General features: G+C 36.1%; 1 protein-coding gene across 1 annotated transcript in view; it reads left to right on the forward strand.

The window, feature by feature from the left end:
* ZNF510 (zinc finger protein 510) overlaps window positions 1-18,373 on the forward strand; it is a 34,625-nt gene extending 16,252 nt beyond the window's left edge. The window contains exons 4-6 of the mRNA XM_058695444.1: window positions 12,819-12,945; window positions 13,243-13,338; window positions 16,000-18,373. Coding sequence (XP_058551427.1) covers window positions 12,819-12,945; window positions 13,243-13,338; window positions 16,000-17,612 — 1,836 coding nt within the window. The 3' untranslated portion in view covers window positions 17,613-18,373. The remainder of the gene's footprint in view (window positions 1-12,818; window positions 12,946-13,242; window positions 13,339-15,999) is intronic.
* The last annotated feature ends 569 nt before the right edge of the window (window positions 18,374-18,942 follow it).

Consider the following 18,942-nt stretch of genomic DNA (forward strand, 5'->3'; position numbering starts at 1 on the left):
CCTTTATTCTGTTATAGGGATGAATTATATTGACTGATTGATTTATCAATGTTTAATCTTGGATTCCTGACATAATTCCTACCTGGTCATAAAATATTCTCCTTTAATATGTCTCTGGATTCAGTTTGTTAGTATTTCAGTTAGTATTTTTGAATGTGCATTAATGGAGAGATAATTGGCCTGAAATTTTCATTTTATGTACTGTGCTGGTCAGGTTTTGGCATCAATATTATGCTCCCATAAAGTGAGTTGTGAAGTGAGTCCTTATTTTCGGTTCTCTGGAAGAGTTTAAGATTGCTGTTAATTCTTCCTTAAATGTTTGGGAAAATATACTGATAAAGCAACATGGCCTTGGAGTTATTTGTAGCTGGTTTTTAATTATAAATTCAGTTTCTTTAATAGATATTAGAAAATCTAAATAATCCTATTTTTAGTGTCCTTTTTTTAGCTTTACGGACATATAATTCACATACCATACAATTCATACATTTAAAGTATACAATTCAGTGTGTTTATTTTTTTATTTTTGAAAGTGTTTATTTATTTTGAGAGAGAGAGAGATCATGAGCAGGGGAGGGCAAAGTAAGAGTGATAGAGACAATCCCAAGCAGGTTCTACTCTGTCAGCATAGAGCCTGTCACAGTGCTCAATCTAAACAAACTGGGAGATCATGACCTGAGCTGAAATCAAGAGTTGGGATGCTTAACTGAGTGAGCCACCCAGGCTCCCATCAGTGTTGGTTTTTTTTTTTTTTTTTTTTTTTTTTTAGTATATTCACTGTTGTGCACTCATCACCACAATCAATTTTTAGAGTATTTTCATCACCTAAAAAATTCTGTACCATAAGTTATCATCCCCCTATCCCAACATGCCCTACCCCAGCCAAAAGCAACCACTAATCCATGTTTTGTCTCTATAGATGTGTCTAGTCTGAACATTTTAAATAAATGAATTGTGTGATGTATGGACTTTGTGACTGTTTCTTTCACTTAGCATATTTTTAAAGTTTCAAGGTAAGGCTGTACCACATTTTGTTTATCCATTCAGCTGATGGACATTTGGATTGTTTCTATCTTTTGGCTGTTGTGAATACTGCTGCTATTAACATTCAAGACATATGTACATATATACAAAATATATGTATACACACATATACATACAAGTTTTTGTGTGAACACCGGTTTTTCATTTCTTTTTAAAAATTTTTTAATGTTTTATTTATTTTTGAGAGAGAGAAAGAGAGCACAAGTTGGGGAAGGGCAGAGAGACAGACACCGAATCTGAAGCAGGCTCCAGGCTCTGAGCTGTCAGCACAGAGCCTGATGTGGGGCTCAAACTCACAGACTGTGAGATCATGACCTGAGCACAAAGTCAGATCCTTAACTGACTGAGCCACCCAGGTGCCCCACCTGTTTTTCATTTCTTTGTGGAATAAATATAGAAGTGGAGTGACAAGGTTATATGTTAGCACTACATTTGTGTTATTCAGGAACTGCCAAACTGTTTTCCACAACTATACCATTTTGCATTTACATTGACAGTGTATTAGGGTTCCAATTTCTCCACATTGTCACCACTACTTATTATTTTCCTTTTCTTTTTTTAAATTATGGCCATCTTAGTGATTATGAAGTAGTATGTCACTGGAGTTTTTTGTTGTTTGTTTTATTTTAGAGAGTGAGCATGAGCCAGGGAGAGAGAGAGAAAGACAGAATCCCAAGCAGTTTCCATGCTTAGTGTGAAGTCCAACACAGGGCTTAATCCCATGACCCTGGGATCATGATCTGAACCAAAATCAAGAGTCAAATGCTCTATTGACTGAGACACCCAGCTCCCCTTTATTGGTGTTTTAAGTTTTGATTTGCATTTTCCTGACAATAACATTGAGCATCTTTTCATGTGGTTATTGACCATTTGTGTGTCTTCTTTAAGGAAATGTTTGTTCAAATTCTTTGCCCATTTTTTAATTAGATTGTCCTTTAGTTCAGATATAAGAGTTCTTTATGTATTTTGGCTACTAGATGTTTATTAGTTATGTAATTTATGAATATTGCCTCCCATTCTGTGGATTTTCTTTTCACTATCTTGATAGTGTTCTTCAGTGAACAAGTTTTTAATTTTGATTTAAGTCCAGTTTATTTTTCTCAATTTTCTTTTGCTTTTGGTGTAATATTCAGGAAAGTATTGCCAAATCCAAGGTCATGAATGTTTACCCCTGACTTCTTCTAAGAGTTTCATAGCTTAAGCTCTTAGATTTAGGTCTTCACTCCTTTCTGGGGTAATTTTTGAATATGGTATCAGGACTCCAACTTCTTTCTTTTACATGTGGCTATCCTGTTTTGCCAGCATCATTTGTTGAAAAGACTCTTCTTTCTCTATTAAGTGATCAATGCATGGGTTTATTTGTGGACTCTCAATTCTGTTGCATGGATCCATAAGTGTTTTTATGCCAGTACCACACTGTCTTAATTATTGTTTTTCATAGTTAAATTTTGAAATCTGGAAGTACAACTCCTCCAGCTTATTTCTTTTTCAAGTTTTTTTTTGACTATTCAGGGTCCCTTGCAATTTCATATAAATTTTAGGATCAATATTTATGCAAGGGTTTTGACACAGATGTCATTGAATGAAAAACAAAGCCATTGGGGTTTTGATACAGATGTCATTGAATCTGTAGATTGCTTTGGGAAGTATTGCCATCTTAACAATATTAAATCTTCCTGTGGTGTATATATACAATGGAGTATTACTCGGCAATCACAAAGAATGAAATCTTGCCATTTGCAACTATGTGGATGGAACTGGAGGGTATTATGCTAAGTGAAATTAGTCAGAGAAAGATAAATATCATATGACCTCACTCATATGAGGGCTTTAAGATACAAAACAGATGAACATAAGGGAAGGGAAGCAAAAATAATATAAAAACAGGGAGGGGGACAAAACATAAGAGACTCCCAAATATGGAGAACAAACAGAGGGTTACTGGAGGGGTCATGGGAGGGGGGATGGGCTAAATGGGTAAGGGGCACTAAGGAATCTACTCCTGAAATCATTGTTGCACTATATGCTAACTGACTTGGATATAAATTAAAAATTAAATGAAATTAAATAAATAAATAAATAAATAAATAAAAACTTTTTAAAAAAATAAAACTTCTAATTCATGAGCATAGGATGTTCTTCCATTTATTTAGATTAAAAAAATTTTTTTTAACGTTTATTTATTTTTGAGATAGAGACAGTGTGAAGGGGGGAGGGTCAGAGAGAGAGGGAGACACAGAATCCGAAACAGGCTCCAGGCTCTGAGCTGTCAGCACAGAGCCTGATGCGGGGCTCCAACTCTTGGACGGTGAGATCATGACCTGAGCTGAAGTCGGATGCTTAACCGACTGAGCCACTCAGGCGCCCCGATTTAGATTTTTTTAATACATTCAGCAAAATTTGCTAGTGTTGAGTGCACAAGTTGTGTACCTTCTTGGTTAAATTTATGCATATTTTATTTTTTATTCTCTTGTGAATGGAATTGCTTTTTTTTTTTTATTGTTCGTTGCTAGTGTATAGCAATACAATGGTTTTTGAGTTCATCTTAAATCCTGAAAATGTTCTGAATTTATTTTATAGGTCTAGTAGGTTTTTTTAATAGATTCTTTAGTGTTTATATTTTAAATACATATATTTATACATTAGATCATGTGGTCTGTGATTACAGATGGTTTTATTTTTTCCCTTTCTAATTTTGAGGTCTTTCTTTTTATCTTGCCTATTTTCTCTGGCTAGAACTTCCAGTATAATAAATAGAATCGTTTAGGGGCGTTTGGGTGGCTCAGTTGGTTAAGCATCCGAATTTAGCTCAGGTCGTGATCTCACGGTTCATGAGTTTGAGCCCCATGTCGGGCTCTGTGCTGACAGCTCAGAGCCTAGATAGAGCCTACTTCAGATTCAGTGTCTCCCTCTCTCTCTGTCCTTCCCCTGCTCATGCTCTGTCTCTCTCAAAAATAAATAAACATTAAAAAAAATTTTAATAAAAAAAAATAAATAGAATTGGTTACAGCAGACATCCTTGTCTTATTTTTCATTTTTGGAGGGAAACCCTGTATTTTAGAATTGTGTTGATGTTAGCTGTGGGTTTATCCTAAGTGCTTTTTTTTCCCCAGTAAATTCTGCCTGCAATGTGGGGCTTGAACTCAAGACCCTGAGATCAAGAGTCAAATCCTCAATTGATTGAGCTAGCCAAGCCAGGTGCCCCATAAGTGCTTTTTATTTTGTTGAGGAAGTTCCTTTTTATTCCTGTTTGTTGAGTGTTTTTATCATGAAGTGATACTGGATTTTGTCAAATACTTTTTCTGCATCAACTGAGATGATCATGGTTTATTTCCTCCATTCTGTTACTGTAGTATGTTACATAGATTGATTTTCATTTGGTGAGCCATGTTTACATTTCTGGGATAATCCTTCTTGGTCATGGTGTATAGTAATCATTTTGATATATTGCTAGATTCTGTTTGCTAGTATTTTGTTGAAGAGTTTTACATCTGTATTCATAAAGGATATTTATCTTTAGTTTGTGAATTCTTAGTCTGACTTTAGTGTGAAGTAATTCATAGAATAACTTAGGAAATGTTCCCTCTTCTATTTCTGGAAGAGTTAGAGATAGATTTGTATTAATTCTTATATGTTTGATTGAACTTAATCAGTAAAGCCATCTGGTCCTGAGCTTTTCTTTATTGAGAGGTTTTTAATTTACCAATTCAGTCCTATCCTATGGATCTGTTCAGATTTTCTGTTTCCTTTTGAGTCAGCTTTAGTAGTTTGTATGTTTCTAGGAATTTGTCCTTTTCCTCTCGGTTATGTAATTTGTTGGTGTACAGTTGTTTATAGTACTCTCTGATAGTCCTTTTTGTTTCTGAAAAGTCAGTAGTAATGTCCCCCATTATATCTGATTTTAGTAATTTGAGTATTCTTTTTTTCTTGGTCTACCTAAAGGTTTATCAATTCTGTTGATTTTTCAAAGAACCAGCTTTGTTTTGTTGATTCTATTGTTCTTCTGTTCTTTATTTTTTGTTTGCTCCAATCTTTATTATTTCTTTCCTTCTTAAGGTGTACACTTAGGTTATTGATTTGAGATTTCTTTTAAATGTAGGTGTTACAGCTATAAATTTCCCTGTAACCACTGCATTAGCTGTATCTCATGAGTTTTGGTGTATGCTGTGTTTTCATTTTGTCTCAGAGTATTTTGTAACTCCCTTGTGAGTATTCTTTGATCTTTGGGGTTTTTTTTGAGTGTGTTGTTTCATTTTCACAGATTTTTTAATTGTCCAGTTTTCTCATTGATTTCTTGTTTCATTTTATTTTGGTCATAGGAGATATTTTATATGTTTTTAACCTTTAAAATGTATTGAGGGGCACCTAGGTGGCTCAGTTGGAAAAGCATCCAACTCTTGATTTTGGCTCAGATTACAATTTTACAGTTTATGGGATCTAGACCTCCATCGAGATGCTCTCTCCTTCTCTCTCTGCTCCTCCCCTGCTCATCCTCTCTTTCTCTTAAAATAAATATTTTAAAATGTATTGAGACTTGTTTTGTGGCCTAACATTTAATCTATACTGGAGAGTGTTCCATATGTACTTGAGAAGAATGTGTATGCTGCCAGTGTTGGCCTGAGTGTCTTTGTAGATAACTATCTTTGTATCTGCCTTGGTCCAGTTGATATAGTGTTGTGTAAGTGTGTTTTTCCCATATTGGTCTTCTATCTAGTAGTTCTATTCATTATTAAAGTGAAACATTAAAATCTCCCAACTGTTATTGTTGAATTGTTTGTCTTTTTAATTCTGTCAGTATTTTGAAGCTCTGTTGTTAGGTATGTGTATGTTTATAACTGGTGTATTGTCTTCATGTGTTGACACTTTTACCACTAATAAATGTCCTTTTTCTCTCCCATTTTTGTCTGAAAGTCTATTTTGTCTAATCCTATTTATAGGCAATCCAGGGCTCTGTTGGTTACTGATTACATAGTACATTTTTTACCAGTCTTACTTTCAAGCTATTGTGTCTTTAAGTGTAAAGTGTCTCTAGCAGATAGGATATAATTGGATAATGTTTGGTTTTTTTAATTTAATTTTTTTTTAATTTACGTCCAAATTAGTTAGCATATAGTGCAACAATGATTTCAGGAGTAGATTCCTTAGTGCCCCTTACCCATTTAGCCCATCCCCTGTCCTATAACCCCTCCAGTAACCCTCTGTTTGTTCTTCATATTTATGAGTCTCTTATGTTTTGTCCCCCTCCCTGTTTGTATATTATTTTTGTTTCTCTTCCCTTATGTTCATCTGTTTTATATCTTAAAGTCCTCATATGAGTGAAGTCATATGATATATGTCTTTCTCTAATTTCACTTAGCATAATACCCTCCAGTTCCGTCCACATAGTTGCAAATGGCAAGATTTCATTCTTTTTGACTGCCGAGTAATACTCCATTGTGTATATATATACCACCTCTTTATCCATTCATCCATGGATGGACATTTGGACTCTTTCCATACTTTAGCTATTGTTGATAGTGCTGTATAAACATTGGGGTGCATGTGTCCCTTTGAAGCAGGACACCTGTATCCATCCCATGGATAAATACCTAGTAGTGCAGTTGCTGGGTCGTAGGGTAGTTCTATTTTTAATTTTTTTTTTTTTTAACGTTTATTTATTTTTGAGACAGAGAGAGACAGAGCATGAACGGGGGAGGGTCAGAGAGAGGGAGACACAGAATCTGAAACAGGCTCCAGGCTCTGAGCTGTCAGCACAGAGCCCGACGCGGGGCTCGAACTCACGGACCGCGAGATCATGACCTGAGCCAAAGTCGGCCGCTTAACCGACTGAGCCACCCAGGCAACCCCTATTTTTAATTTTTTGAGGAACCTCCATACTGTTTTCCATAATGGCTGCACCAGCTTGCATTCCCATGGATTATGTTTTTTAATCCATTCTGCCAGTCTCTGCCTTTTAATTCAAGTATTTAGCTACTAACATTTAATGTGATTACTGATAAGTAATCATCCATTGAGACATTTCTTTTCAGTCTGTGATTAAGTCTTTTTTGTTTCTCTACTTCACCATTTTTTTTTTTACTTCTTTCATGTTGAATCAATATTTCCTAGTGTACCATTATAATTACTTTGTGTGCCTTTACTACATTTTTTCCTATTAATGGTTACCTCATTGATTACAATTAACATCTTATGACAGTCTTGTTCAGATGAATACCAATTTCAATAATCTATTAAAACTTTCTACCTTGTTGATTACAGTTAGTAACTATGACAGTCTTGTTCAGATGAATACCAACTTAGTTTCAACAATACACTAAAACTCCTCTATAGTTCCAGCCCCTTCTGCTTTGTGGTTTTACTAAATTACAATTTTATGTATTGTGTGTACATTGTGTGAGATTTCTAATTACTGCTTTAAGCAGTTGTCTTGAAATCATATAGGAGAAAAATAAATACAGCAAATACACTTACAGTGGCTTTTGTATTTGCACCTGTGTAGTTACTTCTACCTATATGGTTTTCTTTATTCATGTGGATTTGAGTTATAATCTAATGTATTCTCATTACAGCCTGAACGACTTCTCTATTAATAGTTCTTATATGGCATGTGTAATTTGACAGATTTTCCTAGTCCTTGTTTATCTGGGACTGTCGTAATTTTTTCTTCATTTTTGCTGAATGCTGTCTTGATTGATAGACTTTCCTTTCAGCACTTTAAATGTGTCATACCACTGCCTTCTGGTCTCTCTGGTTTCTGATGACACATCAACTGTTAAGCATATTTGGGAATCTTTAGAAGTGATAAGTCACTTCCCTTTTGCTGCTTTCAAGATTTACCCTTTGTTTTTCTGCCCCTTCTGCTCTCCCCTTTTACTCCTCTCTTGTGGATGTTGCTATGTTTAAATGTTTGATTGTGTCCTACAGGTCCCACAAAAACTGAGGCTTTTTGTTCATTTTCCCCATTTTTACTATCTTCAGATTGTATCAGCTCAGCAGGTTTATATTCAAATTGGCTGATTCTTCTGCATGCTCAGATCTCCCTTTGAGACCTCTAGGGAATTTTTTACTTCAGTTATTTTACTTTCATGTTTCAAATTTTCAAATTCTAAAATTTCAGAATTTTAGTTTACTTTTTCATTACATATCTATTATTTCTGTCTCTTTATTTATATTCTTTATTTGGTGAGACTTCATTACCATACTTTCTTTTGGTTCTTTAGATGTGGTTTCCTTTAGTTATTTGTATATATTTGTATATATATATTTAGTTAGTTATTTGTATATATTTCTTTAGTTATTTGTATATATTTCAAACAGTTTATTGAAAGTCTTTGTCTAGTAAGTCCAGTGTCTGGACTTCCTCAGAGGCAGGTTTTACACTGTTTCATATATAGTTTAGGGTTTTCTTTTTTTCTGTGTATGAGCCATACTTTTTCATTTGTAGGTCTCAGATTTTTATGGAAAACCTGACATTTAACATATAATGCGCCAGGGTGCCTGGGATGGCTCAGTCAGTGGAGTGTGGGATTCTTGATCTTGAGGTTGTGAGTTGGAGCTCCACGTTGGATTGAGAGAGTACTTAAAAAATAAAATCTTAGGGGGGCGCCTGGGTGGCGCAGTCGGTTAAGCGTCCGACTTCAGCCAGGTCACGATCTCGCGGTCCGTGAGTTCGAGCCCCGCGTCGGGCTCTGGGCTGATGGCTCAGAGCCTGGAGCCTGTTTCCGATTCTGTGTCTCCCTCTCTCTCTGCCCCTCTCCCGTTCATGCTCTGTCTCTCTCTGTCCCAAAAAAAAAAAATAAATAAAATAAAAATAAAAATAAAAATAAATAAAATCTTAGGGGTGCCTGGGTGGCTCAGGTGGTTAAGCATCCAACTCTTGATTTTAGCTCAGGTTATGGTCTCATGATTTGTGGGATCAAGCCCTGTGTCAGGCTCTGCACTGACAGCCTGGAGCCTGTTTGGGATTTTCTCTCTCTCTTTTCTCTCTGCCCCTCCCCTGCTTACATGTGCACTCTCAAAATAAGTAAAAACATTAAAAATATATAAATAAGTAAAATCTTAAAATAGGTATGTATATATACATATATCACCTGAATATCACCAACCGCTGCTGCTATTTGTTTAGTGACTCTGTTGAACAGAATATTTACAACCTATATTCTTTGTCATATGTGGCCACTAAAGTCTCCACTCCATTAGCTAAATATCAGCAATTGCACAATGATTTCCTTAAATATTTGTAACCAGTAAGTCTCCAGTCTTTGCCAAGATGCTCTTATGTTGGGATATGCCTTCAACAGTAGCTTGATATTTTGTATTCACTTTCACTTTTCTTTCACAGAGTCTCAAGGTTAATCAGAGGCAAATTTAGTACCTTCTCAGATATTTTCCTGAATATGCACATAGCCCAGAGGATGTGTGCCACCTTCTAGATTCCCAGAGATATGTCTGAGCTTTTCAAAGCCCCTTCTGGATATACCATGTTCCAGCTTTTCCCTTTAAGCTTTTAATTAGACTGTTTTCCTTAATTGTTAATAAACTGCCTGAAGTAGCTATGATGGTAAACAATATCCCTTTTTTTTTTCATTAATGTCATGTCCTCAGAAAATGCTGTTTGCAGTGTGTGAGCTTTAAGTCATGTCAAATGAAGATAGCCTTATGAGTGGTATGTTCCAAACAGGTCAAATAATGACATTTCTCTGGAAGTGGGATTCATCTTCTAATTTAACCTCAGTCTTAGGCACTAAGAACTTGCATCTCACCATTTTATTACTTGGGAAAAATAGGGCATATGGGTCTGGGCAACATTTTGGTAGCGTCTGCCATTGCTCTTCCCTTACCGCAAAAAGATACCATCAGTGGCCTCAAGGTATGTGCTTTATTTACTTTTCCCTTACAGATTAAGTGTTCTGTAGTGGAAATAAGCAATATGGATCTGAGTGGATTTAAACAATAACTCTTTTCCCCCTATACTAGCCAGCATCACATGGGACAGAAAGGGACTTCCTCTTAATTGTGCCCCAATCCTCTCTGACATATTGGGTTCCTGGAGAAAATCTCACAAAAAGGTACAAATCACACTATGTCTGTGACACACACCACATCCCCAGGGACTTCACACTCTAACATTATGCACATGGGTCTTTAGCAGGTTGTTAAATTTTTTCTACCTTTATCTTCCTATTATCTTATGTGAAGTTTGGTAGCATAAGGTCCAGTAAGCAAACAGGTGGGCTCTGATTCTCCCTACAGTGCTTATCTCTCCCCTCATTTCAAATTATTTGTTATGCAATTTCATTTCTCTGATGATTTTTTTAAAATACCTTAACTTCCAACCTGCCCAGCTTGCTCTTGTTTTAAGGCTGCTCTTTTCAGCTCTCTATATCTCTGAACTAAAAGCCAAAGTCAAACTATATGTTTGTAATCTTTTCTAATTTGATGAGACTTACTGTTTTTATTTTTAATATACAAAATGCGCCAGAAAATATTTTGATTAGATTATCCTATATGTTTCAGTTACTTAAATTTATTTATGTCATGTAAATCTTCTGTGTCAGTGGTCAACAAATTCTATCTGTAAATGTCACATAGTAGGCTTTGTGTGAGATAGGATCCCTAGAAATACTGAACTCTACAGTTGTAGGGCTATAGCAGCCATAGATAACATAACAAATGAACATGACTGTGTTCCAATAAATTTTTATTTACAAAATGAAAACAGGGGCACCTGGTGGCTTAGTCAGTTAAGCATCCAACTTTGGGCTCAGGTCATGATCTCACGGTTCATGAGTTCAAGCCCCACATCAGACTGTGCTTACAGCTGGAGCCTGCTTCAGATTTTGTGTCTCCCTCTCTCTCTGCCCCTCCCCTGTTCATGCTCTGTCTCTCTCTCTCAAAAATAAATAAAGATTAATTTTTTTTTTAAATGAAGAAAAACAGTGGGCCAGATTTTTCCTCTTGGCTGTTGCTGATCTCTTCCTAAATCTCTTTTGTTTTGTTTTGTTTTTTTCTGCTTGCCCTCTGAGTTGAGAGTTGTGTTGAAATCACCAGTTATAATTATGGATCCCTCTGTAACATTTCTGTTAACTTTTGTTTATACATAGTTGATTCTCCCTATTCTCAGTGGTTATTTTCTATAAAATCACTATGAGCACTGAATTAGCAAATACTGAATCATTGTTCCTAGGAGAAGTACAGGGTTAAGTTCCTGTGAGTTTCCAGTCACAACATTTTGGTCCACCATTCAATATGCAGTCTTATTTTATGTGTGTTTCTGTTTAAAAATACCTTATTTAATATATTGTTGATTCATGAGCAAGAACTAACAGCCATCTGCATGATAATTAATTCTCAAAGTTTATCTAACACACTTGGTTTCTCCCTAAGGCATATCACAAACTTCCTGCTCTTGGGAACACTAGACCACATTTCTGCATTACGGAGGGGTGGGGGAGCATTTTAAAAAGTGAAAACACTAAGAAAAAGCACAAAAATGCCAAGAATGCACTAAATAGACTGCAAAAAAAACATTTGTCAAAGCATTATCTTGTTCAGTTCCAGCTGGAAAAACATGTGCTGAGCACTCAAATTTTTTTAACCATTCTGCAAGTGTCCATAAATCCTGCAAAATCATAACTGTTGAGGTTAGAAGTAAATTTTAGGTGAATTTGCAGATACAGAATCAGTGAATAATTAGGATTGACTGTATTTGGAAGCTGTGCTTTCAAATGCATACCAATTTATGATTTTCATATCTTCTGTTAAAAGGATCATAAATTGTTATTATGATACTTTCTTACCTTTATTTTTTTTCATGTTAATATAACCATACCAACTTACTTTTGCCTCATAATTACGTGTATTTTTTTTCCATTCTGTTATTTTCAATCTACAATATATCCCTCTCTATTAATTGGGGGGGGGGGGGGGTTGTTGTTTTTAAGCTGTTAATCTTTCCTTTAATTGGACTGGTTTAGCCCAATGGTTGGCAAACTTTGCCTCTAATGGGTCAGATAGTAAATGTTTTCACATTTTATAGTCCTAAGGTTTCTGAGGGGAGTACTAGGCTCTGCTGTTACAGCACAAAAGCTACCATGAACAGTACAGAATGATTGGCTGTGTGTGTGGTTATGTTGCAATAAAAACTTATTTAAAAAAGTGGCAAGCTGGATTTGTCCACAGGTCATAATTTGCTGGCCCCTACCCTAGAATATACCCAGGGTAGTATATTGGGGTGTGGGATAAAAATTGGAGGAAATTTATCATTTGTGCTTTAAAAATTTTTAAGACAAAAGTTTTACTAATATACTTATTGATAGTACATGTGTAGAACTCATAAAAATACAAAAATTAAGTTAGGGGTGCCTGGCCGGCTCAGTCAGTTGAGCATCAACTCTTGAACGTTTTTACTAGTTGAGTAGTTCCGAAACAAACTTAAAATTATCAGGGTGCCTGGGTGGCTCAGTCAGTTAAGCATCTGACTCTTGATTTCAGCTCAGGTCATGATCTCACAGTTCATGGGTTCAAGCGCCACATCAGGTTCTATGTTGACAGTGTTCTTAGGATTCTCTCTCTCTCCCTCCCTTTGAGCCCCTCCTCCCTCCCCCCCCCTTAAATAAACATTTCAAAAAATTAAAGTTAAAATTAGATTCAAAAAAGCATCCTTTATATTCATTTTAAACTCTTTACAGTAAACATAAGAATGGTTTTTAGGGGTATTTTCTTTGTTACCTAATTATGAACACTTCACATTGAGCAGAAATGTACTGTTGCAGGCATCAGTGTCATTCAAGGATGTGACTGTGGAGTTCACCCAGGAGGAGTGGCAGCAAATGGGTCCAATTCAGAGGACCCTGTATAGAGATGTGATGCTGGAGAACTACAACAACCTGGTCTCAGTGGGTGAGCATATAAGTGTAACTTACCCTCATCACACCACATGGAAAGTATTTCCTTTTTATACACCAATACACATGAATACTTTATTTAGATTTTAATGTTATTTAAGCATTTCATTCAGGAATATAAAAGTATTAGCTATGCCCTTTTGAAGATAAAAGGAGCGTTTTGTCAGCTCTCCATGATAAATCCAAACCAGGATCTTCAGGATGCAGCTCTTGAAGCTCTATCTTTTTTACACTTTTGGAGACTAAAAAGCTCATCATCTGTCCTAAGTACTCCATTGTTCCCTGTTTACAGGTAACTGTATTTTCAAACCAGCAGTAATCTTCAAATTGGAGCAAGGAGAGGAGCCTTGGTTCTTAGAGGAAGAATTCTTAAACCAGAGCCACCAAGGTGAGTTACTGAGCACTAGCAGATAGAATTCTGTAGGGGTGGTTAGACTCCAGAAGGTCAGTTTGGTGATAAAAACCTTTATATTTCAAGACTTTTCTTTTAGGCTCAAAGGTGCAAAAAGCACCAATCAAAAGAAAATGATTAATAAACTTGACTACTTTAAAATTAAGAACTTTGTTTGTAAAAGATACCACTAAAAGGATGAGAAGACAAGCCACAGAGTAGCAGAATATGTATATAGTACAAGTAACCTAGAAAGGATAAGTATCCTGAAAATGTAAAAACTTCCATAAGTCAACATAGGAAAAGGTGGCAACCCAACTAAAAAATAAGTGAAAGACTGAACAGGAACTTTCAAATGGCCATTAAATCTTTGAAAATGTGTTCAGTCTCATTAGCTTTCATGGAGTGCAACATAAAATATAAAGTGTTATGAGAGATGTATGAGGTGACATTAACAAGTTTGGCAAAACCAAGTCCTGATGAGGATGTGAAATATTAAAGAATCTTACTCACTAATGGAAAATGTAAATTGGTAAAACCACTGTGTTATCAGAAGGATGTTATCAAATCATGGTAAAGTTCTATATAACTTGTAACCAAGGAATTCCTTTCCTAACTGTATACCCTACAGAAAGGCATGATTGTATTCTCTAGGATAAAGAAAACAATATTTGTGGCAATATTGTTTGTTTTTGTTTAAAATTGGGTACATCAGCAGTAGGATGAAAAAATAGTTGTATTCCTTAAGGGATAATTAGCTATATAATATTAAGCAAAAGAAACCAAACAATATAAGTATGCCTGTATGGTTACATTTATGTAAATGTCAGAAATGCAAAACTCAATTACATTTTTAGGAATTCATTTTTTGGTGGTAAAACTACAAAGAAAGCCAAGGAAACAATTATATAAATATTCGGAGAGTATGAACTCTTAAGCATGAAGAAGTTGTAACTGGGCAGAGACAAATAGGGATTTTTGCAGACCCATTTTGGGTTCAGTTTCTTGACCTGGTTTCTAATTACACCAGTGTTCACTCGGTACTGTTAAATTGCACATATAAGTTTTATGCAGATGTAAATCATGTTTCATACTTAAGAGAGTGAAGAGATGAACCAAAAATAAATGATATTTACAACTCATAAAAGCCTCAAAGGAAGAGCATCTAGAATTCATAAATGATTTGGAACTTTCTTAAGTGCCATCTCTGCAGTTAAGGCCTTCCATGATACTCCATTTAAAATTGTACCCCTTGGAGGGGCGCCTGGGTGGCTCAGTCGGTTAAGCGTCCGACTTCAGCTCAGGTCACGATCTTGCGGTCCGTGAGTTCGAGCCCCGCGTCGGGCTCTGGGCCGATGGCTCAGAGCCTGGAGCCTGCTTCCGATTCTGTGTCTCCCTCTCTCTCTGCCCCTCCCCCGTTCATGTTCTGTCTCTCTTTGTCTCAAAAATAAATAAACGTTAAATTTAAAAAAATAAATAAATAAAATAAAATAAAATAAAATTGTACCCCTTGGAATACCTGGCTGGTTCAGTCAATAGAGCATGTGACTCTTGATCTCGGGGTCCGGAGTTCAGGCCCCACACTGGCCACAGAGCGTACATACTTGCATACATATATAAAGTATACCCCTCACATCAAATTGAAATGTGGAAAATTAGGGCGCCTGGGTGGCGCAGTCGGTTAAGCGTCCGACTTCAGCCAGGTCACGATCTCGCGGTCCCTGAGTTCGAGCCCCGCGTCGGGCTCTGGGCTGATGGCTCGGAGCCTGGAGCCTGTTTCCGATTCTGTGTCTCCCTCTCTCTCTGCCCCTCCCCTGTTCATGCTCTGTCTCTCTCTGTCCCAAAAATAAATAAAAAACGTTGAAAAAAAAAATTTAAAAAAAAAATGTGGAAAATTAGGATGAGGTGATCAGGTACACTTATTCAACTTTGATAAAGGTACCACAGCAGGAATTGAGCAGTGAATCTAATTTAGTTGCAAAAATGGATTTTTCTTTCATCTTTTTTCACTTGTTTGTATTTCCATAACTTATAAGATGGTTAGAATCTGAGCTGTAAACTTCTTAATTTAATCATGAGGAATCTTGTACTCAATTTTAATTTGATGTTGAAGGATTTAATGAAAATAAGGGATATCAAATTGGAAGTATAGATTGTACCCCTTGGAGGGTATTGAGTATTTTACCAGTATGGCCTCTAGATAGTGTAGGGCTATATAATATACTTCCTCAAAGCAAACTCTTCTTCTGTCGGGCCTAGCCCATCAGTGTTCATTATCTCCTAATTTTTTTGTTACTTAATTAATACTAATTTTTTTTGTACTTAAGTTTATATAGTCCAGTTGGGTTCATCCCATTATCTGATTTTTCTGCTCCCTAAAATAACCACTCCTGTAAAAGTCTATTCAATTTTATCATTCTCCACCCTGGTAGGAAAATCCAATTTATTACAACCCAAATAAAGAAATGTATTTATTACTAGTTTCCTCTCTCATTTTCACTGTATTGTTTTTTAAAGCAGAGTGAAGATATACACACAAATAAATTATTTAATCTTAAAAAAAAACAAAAAGTGAAATATAATATAAGCTATATGTCTGTGTCCCAGCCATAAGAAATGTAAGATTTATAAGATGTTTTCAATTTATCTCCATTTTAGAAGATTACAGAGATGATTACCTGATCAAGAGGAACAAGAAAATCAAAGACAACCACTTTCAGGAAGTAATATCCATTGATAATAAACTATTGACTGGAGAGGAAGAGGAAATTTTGGGAAAACAGTTTAATCTGCACATAGCTCCTGTTTCAACAAAAATGTCCTGTAAATATGACTCATGGGGAGTAAATTTGCAAAATATTTCCCAATTTATCATTAATAATAGAAACTATTCAACAAAAAAACCAGATTGCTGTAGTATATGTGAAAATTTGTCTTTCAAAATTAAGTTTGAGAGAAATCACACTGGAGAGAAGTTATATGAATATAATAGAAGTGGGGAAGCTTTCAGTTATAAGGAAAATCCTCCTGAGAGTCAAAAGTGTCAAACGTTGGAGCAAGCTTTTAAATATAATGAAATTGGAAAAACCATCTATGATGAGGCTGCCTGTGTTACACATAAGAATATTCACACAGGAGAAAAATCCTATAAAAATGATGGATTTAGGGGAAAAAATGAAAAAACAACTGTCTTTAACTATAAAAGAACTGGGACAGGGGAGAAATACCCTCATCTTAACCAATGTGGGAAATCCTTCTGTGAGAAGTCAGCTCTCAAGGAATACAATAAATTCAACATGGCTGTGAAACATGAATGTAATGCAAGTGGGAATAATTTCTACAGGAAGTCATACTTCACTCAACCTCAGATAACTGTCACAGAAGAGAACTCATTAGTATGTAATGACAGAAGACAAACTGGGGATAAATCCTTTGAATATCATGAAGATAGGAAATCCTACCACATATCAGCCCACAAAGTACGACAGCGGAGTCACTCTGAAGTAAAACCCTATAAGTGTAATGAATGTGGTAAATCTTTCTTTCAAAAAGGACATCTCATTCAACATCAGAGAATTCACACAGGAGAGAAACCATTTGAATGTAATGAATGTGGAAAAACCTTCTCCCAGAAGTCACACCTCAGTACACATCAGAGAATTCACAGAGCAGAAAAACCCTATAAGTGTAATGACTGTGGGAAAACATTTGTCCAGAAGTCAACCCTCAGGGGACATCAGAGAATTCATACAGGAGAGAAGCCTTATAAATGTAGTGAATGTGGGAAAACTTTTGTTCAAAAGTCAACCCTCAGAGATCATCACAGAATTCACACAGGAGAGAAATCCTTTCAGTGTAATGAATGTGGGAAAACTTTTGGTCAGAAGTCAAACCTCAGAATACATCAGAGAACACATAGTGGTGAGAAAACATATCAGTGTAACGAATGTGAAAAATCGTTCTGGCGAAAAGACCATCTCATTCAACATCAGAAAACACACACAGGAGAGAAACCTTTTAAATGTAATGAATGTGGGAAAACTTTCGCCCGGACATCAACCGTTAGAGTGCATCAAAGAATTCATACTGGGGAGAAACCATTTAAATGTAATGAATGTGGGAAAAAATTTGTCCGGAAGGCAATCCTTAGTGATCATCAGAGAATTCATACAGGAGAGAAACCTTTTCAGTGTAACAAATGTGGGAAACCTTTTGGCCAGAAATCAAACCTCAGAATACATCAGAGAATTCACAGTGGTGAAATCTTATAAATGTAATGAATTTAGAACATTGTCTAAGAAGTCAACCCTAAATATTTACCAGAGAATTCAGGGAGGGAGGGAAATCCTGTTGATATAATAGCTGTGGAAAATCATTGTGGCTGAAAGACCAATCCATTTGACTCCAGAAAATCCACACACGAGAGGAACCACATACATATGAATGTAGGAAAACCTTTATCCAAAAAGCAACCTTGAATATATATCAGAGAATGCACACAGGCTGATACTCCTTTCAAGATACTATGGAAAGCCCTCTTGAAAGAAGCCATGCCTTTTAAGATAACTCACACATAATTGTCTGGGTCTCCCTTTCCTCCAAATAGGGCTGGTGGACTTTGAATGTTCATGTTGTATGCCGTATCTAATTCTGACAAAAGACCTCCCTGACAAACTACAGGGATACTGTCAGAATAAAACAGAGATGACCCAAGACAACCTTGGGTATCATGCTTCAACATGGCACAGCTTTTATAAGATAAAAGGGTGCCTGGAATATGTGGAACAAAATTCTCATTCCCATCTTTACCATTTGAACATTTTATAATTAAGAAGTAAGCTTTTGTTAAGCTCTTAAATGTTTAGGTCTATTTGCTTTTGAACATAATTTAGCCATCCCTCTGCTGGGGAGGTAGAAAACTATTTGAGTAAGCCAAGCTTATGTCAGCCAGCGGGTATAACACTTTAAAGTGTGGTGTTGGGAGGAGTCTCTCAAAGATCATCAGAGAATTCATTTTAAAAAAATCACCTTCTTTCAATGTAATGAAATAAATAATACACCTGTAACAGGGCTTTCGATGAACCAAAAGGTTGAAAGGTTTTTTGGTTAAAATATGAGTATACCTCATGCAACTAAAGTAAATGTGGCTTAATGTCATGAAGCCCCTCTCCTTCCACACTTCCTTTTACCTCCATATACCCCAATATTCGCTGCTTTAGGGGAGAGAAATTTTCCTGTCTCCAAAGGGGACACAAGGCCATTGACACCTACCCAAGTATTTGGGGGAACTTTGAGGGAGGAAAGGGTTCCAAACTTTTCTGGATCTATGAGATACAAGTGCCCAAGTCAACATCTTATCAATTTCCATGTGATTAGAGGGTATCTAGATTTAGAAAATGTTGTTAGGGCAGGGTTTACAGTAGGGAAGGGAAATGAATTTGATCTTGGAATAAAGGAGGCCCTTTAGGCCAGTACAGTATACTGGGATTATTTCTAAATCTGAAACTATAGTAGGAATGTGTTCTATGCTATATTTCCCCTTCCCATAACTCAGAGGAGATTCTCCTAGTCAGGAAAAGTTGTGTGTAAAGAAGATAACTT

Source organism: Neofelis nebulosa, chromosome 12 (assembly GCF_028018385.1).
Source record: "Neofelis nebulosa isolate mNeoNeb1 chromosome 12, mNeoNeb1.pri, whole genome shotgun sequence".
Lineage (NCBI taxonomy): Eukaryota > Metazoa > Chordata > Mammalia > Carnivora > Felidae > Neofelis > Neofelis nebulosa.